Genomic DNA, 14,710 nt, shown 5'->3' on the forward strand with positions numbered 1-14,710 from the left:
GCTCCTCTTGAACCTTTGGGAAACATAGCCTGTTCATGAAGCTCTCCATCCCCCCTCTCCCCATCGGAGGTTCCGACCGGTACAGTTCCTCGTAGAAGTCCCTAAAGACCCCATTTACTTCTGCCCCCTTCTGCACTACATTTCCACCCTTATCCATCACTCCACCAATTTCCCTAGCCGCATCCCGCCTACGGAGCTGATGCGCCAGCATCCTGCTCGCCTTCTCCCCATACTCATATACCGCGCCCTGCGCCCTCCTCCACTGTGTCTCCGCCTTTCTGGTGGTCAAATTTGGCCTGCAAACTACGCCGTTCCCCCAGCAACCACTCCTCTGGTGCCTCCGCGTATCTCCTGTCCACATCCAGGAGCTCCCCTACCAATCTCTCCCTCCTTCCTCTCCCTCCTTTCCCTATGGGCCCGGATGGAGTTCAGCTCCCCCCGGATCACTGCTTTCAGAGCCTCCCAGACCATCCCCACCCGGACCTCCCCCGTGTTCCCCACCCGGTCCTCCCCCGTGTAAAAGTTGTGTTTTTCAAAAGGCTGCTTTAATATATCTGTGCGATGACAAGTGTCTCACACTGTGCTTTTTAAATATCGGTACGGTTCCCATTCCTCATGATACATGTCCTAATTTCAGGTTTTATCTAATGGAAGCCATTTGGAATTGTTAACCGTTTGTTTTAATTTGTGAGTTTGTTAAATGTGACAACTGAACAATGTTTTCTTTGTGCTTACAGACTTCGATTGCTAACTATGAAAAGCCTAAATTAAATGCAGATTTCTTGTTATCAAGTCCAACGGGATTGAGTCCGTACCTGCGGTTCGGGTGCTTATCATGTCGAACGTTTTATTACACGTTACTTCGGTTTTATAGAATGGTAAGGATGATTGAGACGCTGCTCCTGCTTCATATGTATATTTTGGCCGTCCACTATTCCCCAAAAGGTTCAATAGAGCGTGGGTGTGAAGATACGCTAAAAAAGTCATACTAAAAAGAGAGAGATTCCCCATTGGGCAATGGTCCAGTATTCCAAGCCAATAATCAATTCTTCTGTTCACTAGGACCATCTGGAGTGAGGCTTAAACATAGAATTTACAGTGCAGAAGGCGGCCATACGGCCCATCGAGTCTGCATCGACCCTTGGAAAGAGTACCCCATTTAAGCCCACACCTCCAACCTATCCCCGTAACCCCATCGAACCTTTTTGGACACTAAGGGCAATTTAACATGGCCAATCCACCTAACCTGCACATCTTTGAATTGTGGGAGGAATTCGGAGCACCGAGAGGAAACCCACGCAGCCACGGGGAGAACTCTACACAGACGGTGAGTGGAGCCGGGAATTGAACCTGGGACCCTGGAGCTATGAAGCAACAGTGCTAACCACTGTGCTCCCATGCTGCCCTTCACCCTCTGACTTGGCAGGAATAATACCATCAAGCTCGAGATCACCCAATCCTGGCACAAATGGCCACCAGATTTCAGCCTAGTTTTTTTTTAATTAGGCTGTGACATTTTTGGCTCGGTCAGCATTTATTTGCCATCCCGAGTTGTCCTTAAGAAGGGGTGGGGTGACTTCCGGTAGCGGCAATGACCAGCTGAGCCGCACGCTCGGAGGCTCCCGAAAAAAACGGACTTCGGGGCTTTTTTAAAGGCCCCCAACGGAGCTTAAGAGGCAAATCCCGACGGGGGAAGAGGCCAGGAGTTTCCCCAGAGGTCCCATGGTGCAGACCAGGAGCGGAGCAGGGAGAGAATCGGGAGGAAAAACTTTTGAAAAAAATCGGGACCCGCCGGACAAAATGGCGGCCGGCGAAACTTTTGAAGAAGTGGGTCCAGGCGACTCTGCTGAGCCTCTTCCAGGATCTGAAAGTGGAGATGCTGGAGTCCATCAAGGTAACCAACAGGGAACTGATGGAGACCCAGACAGCCCAGGGGGCTGCGATCCGGGGGCTGCAGCAGCAAGCCGCCGAGAGGGAGGACGAGGCCGTGGCCGTGGTGGGGAAGGTGGAGGTGCACGAGGCGCTCCATAAAAGATGACAGGAGCGGTTCGAGGAGTTGGACAACCGGTCGAGGAGGAAGAATTTACGGATCCTGGGCCTCACGGAGGGGCTGGAGGGGTCGGACCTAGCGGCCTATGTGGTGATGATTCTGAACACGCTGATGGGGGCTGGGTCCTTCCAGGGGCCCCTGGAGTTGGAGGAGGCCCACAGAATTCTGGCTAGGAGGCCCAAGCCGAACGAGCCGCCGCGGGCGGTGTTGGTAAGGTTCCACCGGTTTGTGGATCGTGAGTGTGTGCTCCGGTGGGCCAAGAAGGAGCGGAGCAGCAAATGGGAGAACACGGAGGTGCGGATCTTCCAGGACTGGAGTGCGGAGGTGGCGAGGCGGAGGGCCGGGTTTAACCGGACGAAGGCGGTGCTCCACAGACGGAAGGTGAAGTTTGGAATGCTGCAGCCGGCGCGTCTGTGGGTCACCTACCAGGATCGGCACCACTATTTTGAGTCCCCGGAGGAGGCGTGGGCCTTTGTGCAAGCCGAGAAACTGGACACAAACTGAGGGTCCCCCGGATGGGGGATGCTGTGGAATACTGTATTTATTTATACTGTATGTGTATCTGCGGGGTTTATGGTATGATGTGGGGTGGGTGGGGTGATGCCGTACGGGTGTTTTCTTTATGGGTTTTCTAGCAGGAGTTGGGTGGACGGGTTTGGACTGAGGGGTAAACGGGGTGTTTGGGGAGCTGGTGGGCGGGACTGACAATGGGAGTGGCCCTAGAGGAGGCGGGGCCCGGCAGGGTGAAAGCGCGGGCTTTCTGCGGGGTCCCCGCGCTGGGAGAGGGAGGGGGCGGGGTTTTCTTTTCCCGCGCAGGAGCGGGGGAGGGTGGACTATTTGATGGGCACTATGGGGGAGGGGCAGTCCCACGTTGGGAGGAGCCGAAAGTAGGGCGGGAGCCGCCGGGGTCAGCAGAAGATAGCTGGCTCACGGGAGTGCTGTAGAGGGGGGGGGGGGGGGGGGGGGCGCGGCTAGGAGGGGTCCTAGCCTGAGGGGGGGGGGTTACCGGGTCGCTGCTGAAACGGTCAGCAAGGAGCTGGAGGACGCAGGGAGTGCTGGAGGGGGGGAGGTGCCGCCGTGGGAAACTGGCAGAGCGTGGGACACTGGCCGGGGGTGGGCAAGGGATGGGGTATGGCTAATCAGCAGGGGAAGGGGACAGGGAGCCCTCGGATCCGGCTGATAACCTGGAATGTGAGGGGGCTGAATGGGCCGGTCAAAAGGGCCCGAGTAGTTGCGCACCTGAAGGGACTGAAGGCGGATGTGGCCATGCTCCAGGAGACACACCTGCGAGTGGTGGACCAGGTCCGGCTGAGAAAGGGGTGGGTGGGCCAGGTATTCCACTCAGGGCTGGACGAGAAGAGTAAAGGGGTGGCGATCCTGGTGGGGAAGAAGGTGTCGTTTGAGGCGTTGAAGGTGGTGGCTGACAGTGGCGGGAGGTACGTGATGGTGAGTGGCAAGCTGCAGGGGGAGCGGGTGGTGTTGGTGAATGTTTATGCCCCAAATTGGGACGATGCGGGGTTCATGCGGCGTATGCTGGGCCGCATTCCGGACCTGGACGTGGGGGGCCTGATCATGGGGGGAGACTTCAACACGGTGCTGGATCCCCCATTGGATCGATCCAAGTCCCGGACGGGTAGGAGGTCGGTGGCGGCTAAGGTGCTGAGGGGATTTATGGACCAGATGGGGGGGGGTGGACCCTTGGAGGCTTGCGAGGCAAAGGGCCAGGGAATACTCGTTTTTCTCCCATGTACATAAGGCCTACTCGAGGATTGACTTTTTTGTCCTGAGCAGGGGGCTGGTGCCGAGGGTGGAGGAAGTGGAATACTCCGCCATTGCCATTTCGGACCATGCACCGCACTGGATGGACCTCAGGCTGGGGGAAGAGAGGGACCAACGTCCGCTCTGGCGCATGGAGGTGGGGCTGCTGGCAGAGGAGGAAGTGGCCGGGAGGGTCCGGGGGTGTATTGAGAGATACCTCGAGGCCAATGATAACGGGGAGGTTCGGGTGGGGACCGTCTGGGAGGCATTGAAGGCGGTGATGAGGGGGGAATTGATCTCCATCCGAACCCATAGGGAGAGGGTGGAGCAGAGGGAGAGGGAGAGACTGGTAGGGGAGATGGTGCGGGTGGATAGGAGATATGGGGAGGCCCCGGAGGAGGGATTGCTGGGGGAGAGGCGTAGCCTACAGGCCAGATTTGACCTACTGACGACCAGAAAGGCGGAAGCCCAGTGGAGGAAAGCACAGGGGGCGGTGTATGAATACGGGGAGAAGGCGAGCAGGATGCTGGCGCACCAGCTCCGGAAGCGAGACGCAGCCAGGGAGATTGGGGGAGTGAGGGATAGTGCTGGGAAGGTGGTGCGGAGGGGGGTAGAGGTCAATGGGGTCTTCAGGGACTTTTATGGGGAACTGTACCGCTCTGAGCCCCCGGTGGAGGAGGGTGGAATGGGGCGCTTCTTGGACAGGTTGCGTTTCCCGAGGGTGGAAGAGGAGCGGATGGAGGGACTAGGGGCACCGATCGAGTTGGAGGAGGTTGTCAAAGGGATAGGGAGCATGCAGTCGGGGAAGGCGCCGGGGCCGGACGGGTTTCCGGCGGAATTTTATAAAAAGTATTTGGACCTGTTGGGCCCCCTGTTGGTTCGGACCTTTAACGAGGCATGGGAGGGGGGGGGGCTTTGCCCCCAACTATGTCGCGGGCGCTGATTTCCTTGATCCTGAAGCGGGACAAGGACCCTCTGCAGTGTGGATCATATAGGCCAATTTTGTTGCTGAACGCCGATGCCAAGCTGCTGGCAAAGATCCTGGCCACTAGAATAAAGGATTGTGTGCCGGGGGTCATACATGAGGACCAGACGGGGTTTGTGAAGGGAAGGCAGCTGAACACAAATGTGCGAAGACTCCTCAATGTCATTATGATGCCAGGGGTGGAAGGGGAGGCGGAGATAGTGGTGGCGTTGGACGCGGAGAAGGCCTTCGATAGGGTGGAGTGGGAGTACTTGTGGGAGGTGTTGGAGAGGTTTGGGTTTGGGGAGGTGTTTATTCGGTGGGTGAGGCTGCTCTACGAGGCCCCGATGGCAAGTGTAGCCATGAATAGGAGGAGGTCGGAGTACTTTTGGCTGCATCGGGGGACGAGACAGGGGTGCCCCCTGTCCCCCTTGCTCTTCGCGTTGGCAATTGAGCCCCTGGCCATGGCATTGAGGGAGTCAGGGAACTGGAGGGGCATGGTGCGGGGTGGGGAGGAGCATCGAGTGTCACTGTACGCGGACGACCTGCTGCTGTATGTGGCGGACCCGGTGGGGGGGGATGCCGGAGGTGATGAGGATCTTTGGGGAATTTGGGGGTTTCTCGGGGTATAAGCTGAACCTGGGCAAGAGCGAGGTGTTTGTGGTGCATCCGGGGGATCAAGAGGAGGGGATTGGTAGGCTCCCACTGAAGCAGGCAGGGAAGAGCTTCCGGTACCTAGGGGTCCAGGTGGCTGGGAGTTGGGGGGCCCTGCACAAGCTCAACCTCACAAGGTTGGTGGAGCAGATGGAGGAGGAGTTTAAGAGGTGGGATATGTTACCGCTGTCACTGGCGGGGAGGGTGCAGTCCGTTAAGATGACGGTGCTCCCGAGGTTTTTGTTCTTGTTCCAGTGCCTCCCCATCTTTATCCCAAAGGCCTTTTTCAGGAGGGTCAACAGCAGTATCACGGGTTTTGTGTGGGCGCATGGGACTCCAAGGGTTCGAAGAGTGTTCCTGGAACGAGGCAGGGATAGGGGGGGGCTGGCGTTGCCCAACCTCTGTAGGTACTACTGGGCGGCCAACGCAGCGATGGTGCATAAGTGGGTAATTGACGAGGAGGGGGCAGCGTGGAAGAGGATGGAGGCGGCATCTTTTGTGGGCACGAGCCTGGAAGCGCTCGTAACGGCGCCGTTGCCGCTCCCTCCAACGAGGTATACCACGAGCCCGGTGGTGGCGGCTACCCTCAAAATTTGGGGGCAATGGAGACGGCACAGGGGAGAAATGGAGGGCTCGATGGAGGCCCCGATACGGGGGAACCATCGGTTCGCCCCAGGGAGCATTGATGGCGAATTTCTGGGCTGGCACAGGGCAGGGGTTAGGAGGTTGAGGGACCTGTTTGTGGAGGGGAGGTTCGCGAGCTTGGGGGAGTTAGAGGGGAAGTTTGGGCTCCCCCCGGGGAACATGTTTAGGTACATCCAGGTGAGGGCGTTTGCCAGGCAGCAGGTGGAGGGGTTCCCCTTGCTGCCCCCACGAGGGGTGCGGGATAGGGTGCTCTCGGGGGTGTGGGTCGGAGGAGGGAGGATCTCGGACATATACCGGGTAATGCAGGAGGTAGACGAGGCCTCGGTGGAGGAACTGAAGGGGAAGTGGGAAGAGGAGCTGGGGGAGGAGATTGAGGAGGGGACGTGGGCGGATGCCCTGGAGAGAGTGAATTCCTCCTCTTCCTGTGCGAGGCTTAGCCTCATACAGTTCAAGGTGCTGCACAGTGCCCACATGACTGGGACATGGATGAGTAGGTTTTTTGGGGGCGAGGACAAGTGTGCTAGGTGCTCGGGGAGCCCAGCGAACCACGCCCATATGTTTTGGGCGTGCCCAGCGTTGGGGGAGTTTTGGAAGGGGGTAGCAAGGACGGTGTCGAGGGTGGTGGGATCCAGGGTCAAGCCAGGCTGGGGACTCGCAATATTTGGGGTTGTAGTGGAGCCGGGAGTGCAGGAGGCGGTAGAGGCCGGTGTTCTGGCCTTTGCGTCCCTAGTAGCCCAGCGGAGGATCTTGCTCCAATGGAAGGATGCGAGGCCCCCAAGCGTGGAGGCCTGGATCTCGGATATGGCGGGGTTCATTAAATTGGAGAGGGTGAAATTTGCCCTGAGGGGATCAGTACAAGGGTTTTTCAGGCGGTGGCAGCCCTTTCTGGACTTCCTGGCGGAACGGTAGGGAAATAGGCCGATAGCAGCAGCAACCCGGTTGGGGGAGGGGGGGGGGGGGGGGGGAAGGATTGGGGGGAGGGAGAACTGTGCACAAGGGTTTGTGGAGGGTGCTATCTCTCTCCTTTGTTTTTTTTTTCTTTTCTCTTTTTCTTTGTTTTTGTTTCTTCCTTTTGTTTGAAGTTGCTCTTGAAGCTGGGGGGCATTGTTTATGGGGTGTTACCGCGATTGTACGTTAATAGAGTTAAGATGTTTATATTTTGTATTTTGTAAAAATTTCAATAAAAATTATTTATATAAAAAAAAGAAGGGGTGGGGTGTCCTGCCTTCTTGATCTCTTGTAGTCCCTGAGGTGTAGGTACACCCTCAGGGAGGGATTTCCCAGGATTTTGACCCAGCAACAGTGTGAGAACGGTGATATATTTCCAAGTCAGGATGGTGAGTGACTTGGAGGGAAACTGCCAGATGGTGGGGTTCCGAGGTATCTGTTCCTCTTGTTCTTCTAGACGATAGTGGTCGTGGGGTTGGAAGGTGCTGTTTAAGAAACCTTGAGTGTATCTTGTAGATGCTACACATGGCTGCCACCGTTTGTCAGTGGTGGAGGAAGTGAATGTTTGTGGAAGACTTGGCAATCAAGTGGGCTGCTTTGTTCTGGATGGTACCTAGCTTCTTCAGTGTTGTTGGAGCTGCACTTATCCAGGCAAGTGGACTTGACTTGTGCCTTTTAGATAGTGGATAGGCTTTGGGGAGTCAGGCAGTACTTGCCATAGGGTAACTAGCCTTTAACCTGCCCTTGTCAGCACAGCATTTATATGGCTAGTCCAGTTCACCTTCTGATCAATGGTAACCCCCCGAGATGTTAATAGGGGGGGGGGGGGGGGGGAGTTCAGCAATGGTAATACCATTGAATGTCAAGGGGTGATGTTAGACTCTCTCTTGTTGAAGATGGTCATTGCCTGGCACTTGTGTGGCACAAATGTTACTTGCCACTTGTCAACCCAAGCCTGGCTATTGTCCAGTCTTGCTGCATTTGAACATGGACTGCTTCAGTATCTGAGGAACCACAAATGGTGCTGAACATTGTGTAGTCTGAGCATCTCCACTTCTGACATTATGATGGCAGGAAAGTCATTGATGAAGCAGCTGAAGATAGTTGTACCTGGGGCACTACCCTAAGCAACTCCTGCAGTGATGTCCTGGAGCTGAGATAATTGACCTCCAACTATCTTCCTTTATGCCAGATATGACTCCAGCTAGGTTCCTGTTTCCCATTGACTCCAGTTTTGCTTGGGTCTTTGATGCCATACTCTGTCAAATGCTGCCTTGATGCCAAGGGCAGTCACTCTCTCCTTGCCTCTGGAATTCAGCTCTTTTGTCCATGTTTGAACCAAGGCTGTAATGAGGTCAGGCCTAAATGACCCTGGTAGAACCTAAACTGAGCATCCGTGAGCATGCTATTGCTGAGTGATGCTTAATAGAGCTACTGATGACCCCTTCCATTACTTTACTGATGACCGAGAGTAGACTGATGTTGTGAGGGGGGGGGACGACACGACTTCTGACTGAAGACAGTTGCGAATGCTTCAGCCTTCTCTTTTGCACCGATGTGTTGGGCTCCTCTATCATTGAGGATGAAGACATTGCGGAGCCATCTCCTTCAGTGAGTTGTTTAATTGCCTATCACCATTCACAGCTTGGTGTGGCAGGACTGTAGAGCTTGATCTGATCTATTAGTTGTGGGATTGCTTAGCTCTGTCTATTACCCTCATGGCATGAAGGTAGTCCTGTGTTCTAGCTTCACCAGGTTGACACCTCATTTTTAAGTATGCTTGTTTTTTCTCCTGGCCTACACTCCTTGATCCCTGGCTTGGTGGTAATGGTAGAGTTGTGGATATGCTGGGCCCAGGAGTTTACAAATTGTGGTTGAGTACAATTTTGCTGATGGCCCACAACATCTCATGGATGCCCAATTTTAAGCTGCTATTTAGCACTGCGGTAGCTCCACACAACATGATTAAGGCTCGATGTGATGACGGGACTTCGTACAGATAGAAATTTGGGCATCAGGAACTTAATATTTGAGAACAGCTATAATTTGCAAAATAAATGTAATTTTTAATTTATGTGACTTGTTGCTAATGTCACCACTGAAAGCTCACAAGAGGAAATAGCGTTCTGTTTAAGATTTGTATTACTGGACATCTCATAGAATATAACTTTTAATTTTTTTTTTAGGTCAAAAAGCAAGGCAATCCACCTCTTTCTCTGTATAGGAAGCTGCTGTGGCGGGAATTCTTCTACACTGCAGCAACAAATAACCCTAATTTTGACAAACTGGAAGGGAATCCTATTTGCATGCAGATACCTTGGGACAAGAACCAACAAGCCCTCACAAAGTGGGCACATGGACAAACAGGATTCCCTTGGATTGATGCAATTATGAAACAGCTACGGCAAGAGGGTTGGATTCACCAACTAGCCAGGCGAGCTGTGGCTTGCTTCCTTACCAGGGGCGATCTCTGGATTAGCTGGGAGGAAGGCATGAAGGTGAGGGACCTCGCAAGAATTGACGATAAAGGAATGCTTGCATCATAATTTAAGTTCTTGCCTTTTACAGGACCCTGATTTTATTTACATTACCACTGGCAGGTGTACCCTTGGCTGTCTTGGCCATGAGTGCCAGAATTCAACTTCCTAAACCAATCTCTTCTCCCTTAAGATACTTCTCTTTAAGGGCAGTATGTGGCGCAGTTGTTAGCACTGGGACTGCAGCACTGACGACCCAGGTTTGAATCCCGGCCGTGGGTCACTGTTCGTGTGGAGTTTGCACATTCTCCCCATGTCTGCATGGGTTTCCCCCCCACAACCCAAAGATGTGCAGGTTAAGTGGATTGACCACACTAAATTGCCCCTTAATTGGAAAAAAAAATAATTGGGTAGCTAAATTTATCAAAAAAAGATACGTCTCTTTGACCAAGCTTTCAGTAACTGCTCTCTCCTTGTGTGGTTCCTTGTCCAATTCTTCCTGCCATAACACCTGCGCCTTGAGATTTTTTTACTGTGCTATTGATGCCATGTAATGCAAGTTGCTGATGTTCCCTTTGTTTTGCCTAGTTTCCTGTTTTTCTCTTTCCAACCCCCCCACCTCCAGAAAAATGAACAGGAACTTTAGAACAAATGAGGAAAGACTATTTGGGATGTCCCTCTCATACCTTTAACTCACCCATAGTTTCCAACTCTATTTTGAACGGCCCCAAAAGGTTGAATGCTGCTGCCTTGGCTGGAAGATCTGCACATCTTTAGTAGCCTTTGAATCTTTGGCTCTGTAGTAACAAACTGGTCTCTGAGTCAAAGTCATGAGCATCACAAATTTCCTCTTTCATCACCTGGCCCAAGTCATGACCAGTCTTTTTAGTTCCTCAAATTTGCTGCACTCTTGGAGGGTGTGAAGTTTGTGGAGAGAGTGCAGAAAAGATTTGAGACTGATTCCATGAATGAAGGACTTCAGTCACAGAGTCGATGGAAGAAGCTTCAGCTGCTTTCCTTAAGAGATGAGAAGGTTGAGAGGAGATTTAATATAAATGTTCAAAATGATGAGGGGTCGAGACAGAGTACATGTGGGGGCGGGGGACTGAAAACCAAAGGATACCAATTTAAATTGATAGTAAAATGAAGCAAATATGGCATGAAGGAAATATTTACACAGCAAGTGATTGGATCCGGAACTCATCTACTTTTATAGAGTGTGGTGGAAGCAGATTCTATTGTTCAAAAGAAAGATTTTAAAAAATAAATATTTTTATTCTCCTCATTTTCCACTTTTTCATGAGATATACATCCAACAAAAGATAACCAACAATAACAAATACAATAGCAATCCCCAACCAGCATCTCCCTCAACATACAAGCCCAAACCTCCCCCCTACATCCCAAATACAAAACAAGAAAGACCGACAGAGAATCCACCGTCGTTCCATGCATAGTAAACAATAAACAATACAATCAACCCCAGCACCCACCCCCTCCCCCATCCGCAAATGTTTGATGGCATCCAATTCTTGAAAGTGCAGGATAAACATTGCCCATGAATTGTACAACGCTTCCATCCTGCCCCTCAACTCAAGCATCACCTTCTCGAGCCTCAAAAATTCCAGCAGGTCCCCCCCCCCCGCCAGGCAGAGGCACAGGGCGGAGAAGCTGACGTCCACCAACAAGACCCACCTTTGGGCAATCATCGAGGTGAAGGCTAAGACATCCGCCCCCGCCTGCAGCCCAGGCTGATCCAACACCCTGAATAAAGCTTTTAGGGGCCTTGGTTCGAACCTCACATGCACGACCCCCGAGATGTCCTTAAAGACCTCCCTCCAAGACCCCTCCAGTTTCAGACAGGACCAAAACATGTGAACATGGTTTGCGGGGCTCCTCCCACAGTGCTCACACACATCGTCCACTCCCTCAAAGAGTCAGCTCATCCTCGCCCTCGTGAGGTGCGCCCTAAATACCACCTGCAGCTGTGTCAGCCCGCAACAACAACCCCTCTGACCCAACCCCTCTGACCCAACTCCTCACCTTTTCAGCGTTCGCAGCCCAGCTTCCCTGCCTGCCGTCCTCTGCAGAAGTACCTTCCTAATCCTAGCAAACCCCCCCCCCCCCCCCCCCCCCCAACACCTTTTGGTGAAAAGATCGGCAGGCACTGAAATATAAACAAAAGTCAAAGCAACACATTCACTCTAATCGCCTGCACCCGGCCTGCCAACGACAGAGGAAGACCATCCCACCTTGCCAAGTCCGCCTTCACCATCCACACCAAACTAGTAAGATTATACCTACGGAGCCACCCCTAGTGCCACCCCAAGTGGGTCGCCCCCCTACAGAATGGCAGCCCACCCACCCCCAGCAGGGATACAACAAAGTATCCACTTTTGTCTAAATTTAACTTATACCCTGAAAAGGACCCAAACACTCAGAGCATTTCCAGTATACCCCCTTCGGCACTCAGCTCTGACACATACAATAATAAATCATCCGCGTATAAGACACCCCATAACCCCCCCGCACTATTCCCTTCCACACCCCCAAATTCCTCAACGCGATGACCAAAGGGACACCCCCGAACTCCTTCAGCCCAATAGCCAAAGGCTCAATCGCTAGTGCAAATAACCGAGGGGACATAGGACACAGCTGCCTGGTCCCCCGGTGCAGAATAAAATACCCCAACTCCATGTTGTTTGTGCGGACACTCTCCCTCAGCCCTCTATTCAATAACTGTACCCACTCCACAAATCGCGGCCTAATCCCAAACTGCTCTAACACCACCATCAAATACTCCCACTCTACCCAACCAAATGCCTTTTCTGCGTCCAGTGCAACCACCACCTCTGTCTCCCCAGCCCCCCACTCTGCCGGTGCCATAACCACATTCAACACCCTCCAAATTGTGGTGATCAGAACTAGACGCAATACCCTAGTTGTGGCCAATTTCTTTTTTTTTATTTAGTGTATCCAATCCTCCTCTCCATGAGGCAGCAGTGCTAACCAATGCACCACCGTGCCTCCCTTTTGTTGCACATTTTTCATATGTAAAGAAATATTACCTTCTCGCTATCCCTTCAATATTGTGACCATAGTATGTAATAAATCCTTGGAATCCATCTGCATTTAGCACTTCAAACGAGATTGTGTTTGTTTTCCTTCTGGTTCAAAACTTTTTGAAGCTGAAGTCTGAAAATGCAGTAGTTAGTTATGTAATTGATCTGTTGTATCTTTGGTATTGAAGCCCATTTCTCTCCTGCTGTCTTTCCAGAGCAAGTTATTTGACTTCCTTCTACAATCATCCTGCCTTACACCCAATATACTGTAGTTCTCCACAGTTGATGTTTCCCCGTTCTGCAGCAGGTTGACCTACTCAAGGATGTTTTTTGTAACAAAGCCACACTTCTGTAGAAAGGTCATTAGCCTGACTCTCAAACCATTATCAGAGATGGTGCACTGCTTTAGTCTGGTTTCCATCTTTAAATCTGTATGGCTTAGGTGGCCCTAGCAGAAGTTATATCCCCAACAGCATAGCTCTTGGGATCATGGGGTGCCCATCTCTTCACAAGAGCAGGGTGGCACGGTGCCGCAGTGGTTAGCACTTCTGCCTCATGGGGCCGAGAGCCCAGGTTCAATCCCGGCCCTAGGTCATTGACTGTGTGGAGTTTGTACATTCTCCCCATGTGTGTGTGGGTCTCACCACCACAACCCAAAGATGTGGAGGGTAGGTGGGTTGGCCATGTTAAATATGCTCCTTAATTGGAATTTAAAAAAAAAATCTCTTCACGATAGCCCTCATATGTGCCATTGTCCCAACTGATCGGCTATTGTGCACTCTCCTTTTTCAATATTTTAGAGTGTACAATAGCATAGTGATAGTGGTTATATTACTGAAATAATAATTCAAAGGATTAAGATCTGAAAACCATTTTCAATGGAGTGAATAAATTCTTCTTTCCCACAGGTTGGCTGTAACAGAGATTTTAATTTTTTTTTTAAAGTTGATAAATTCCATATGAACTTGATCCTATGTAAAGTTATTTGGAGAAGTAAACTAGCCAGGTCTCGAGTTAACCAATAAGGAGTTGTTTTTTTAAATCGCTGTGGTAAAAATAGAAGCCTTGGTAAACAGGTAAAAACAATCCTGACTCTCGACGACCATGCAATGCACTAACGGACAGAACAGGTTACAGATTGGAGGAGGGAAGAATTAATGGAGTTAAAATACGTTATTTTTAAAGAACCTATACATTCTGATGTTCCTTGATGGTCTTGAAATTCCGGGTGTTGCAGCCAGTGTAAATTGTTTTACTAGTTTCTATGCTAGTTATTTTTCTAGAGCCTGTCTCTTTTAAACTGTAATCCATGTTTTTCCAAAGTGGATATTATAGCACTATGAAATTATTTTTGATTGAAATCCTCTGTCTCTGATGTATTCCAAAATGTAGGGCACCAAACTTGAAAATAGCAAGGAAAGAAAGGCAATCTCTGTGGAATGTAATTTTTTTTATGGATGTTCCTTTCTGCTACTTTTTTTGAAGTTTGTAATCCTAATCTTTCACGTGTGGGATTTTGAACCTTTGACCAGCCATGTGACAGCTGGCTATCAATCCATAATAGAGGGCAATCCATATTAATGAAGGAGCTTTGATCTCCCAATGTCAGAGCTATCAAAATGCCATTGAAACAGATGGCACCCATGATGACATTAGTCCATGTTGCATGTGACAAGTCATGAATTCAAATAACTGGGCAATTTTAATTCAACTAATCAAATAAAATGCTGACATCATTAATGGTGACCACAAAACTACCAGATTATTATAAAAACTCATCTAGTTCACTATTGTCATTTGGGATAGAAAATATTCCATCATTGTCCTGTCTGGTCTGTGTGAGATTCCAAATACTTGACTGCCTTCTGAAGTGTCCTAACAAGATATTCCATTTTAATAAAGAAGACACTCGCCATCAACCACTCCAGGAAATTAGTGATGGGAAATGAATATTGCTCATAGCAGCAACTCCCATTAATGAATAAATGATTTTTTTTTTTAAAGCATTGTTCTGGGCCAGGGTTTAGAGAACCCCAAAGTGCATCATGAAGTTTACCTGACCCACAACTTTTAATAGATTGTGGTATGGGGAGCACATGGCCCACTCTACAGGAGTGATACAGCAAAAATGGAAATGTTTTTTTTAAGCAAA

General features: G+C 50.9%; 1 protein-coding gene across 11 annotated transcripts in view; it reads left to right on the forward strand.

Moving 5' to 3' along the window:
• cstf3 (cleavage stimulation factor, 3' pre-RNA, subunit 3) overlaps window positions 1-14,710 on the forward strand; it is a 221,347-nt gene that overhangs the window by 16,759 nt on the left and 189,878 nt on the right. For all 11 annotated transcript variants that reach the window (XR_005461905.1, XR_005461906.1, XM_038807814.1 and 8 more), the window contains exons 6-7: window positions 738-878; window positions 9,206-9,517. Coding sequence is in view for 9 of the 11 variants with exons in the window: in XM_038807814.1 (XP_038663742.1) it covers window positions 738-878; window positions 9,206-9,517 (453 nt within the window). In the remaining 2 variants the exon portion in view is untranslated. The remainder of the gene's footprint in view (window positions 1-737; window positions 879-9,205; window positions 9,518-14,710) is intronic.

The sequence above is a fragment of the Scyliorhinus canicula genome, chromosome 9 (genome assembly GCF_902713615.1).
Source record: "Scyliorhinus canicula chromosome 9, sScyCan1.1, whole genome shotgun sequence".
NCBI lineage: Eukaryota > Metazoa > Chordata > Chondrichthyes > Carcharhiniformes > Scyliorhinidae > Scyliorhinus > Scyliorhinus canicula.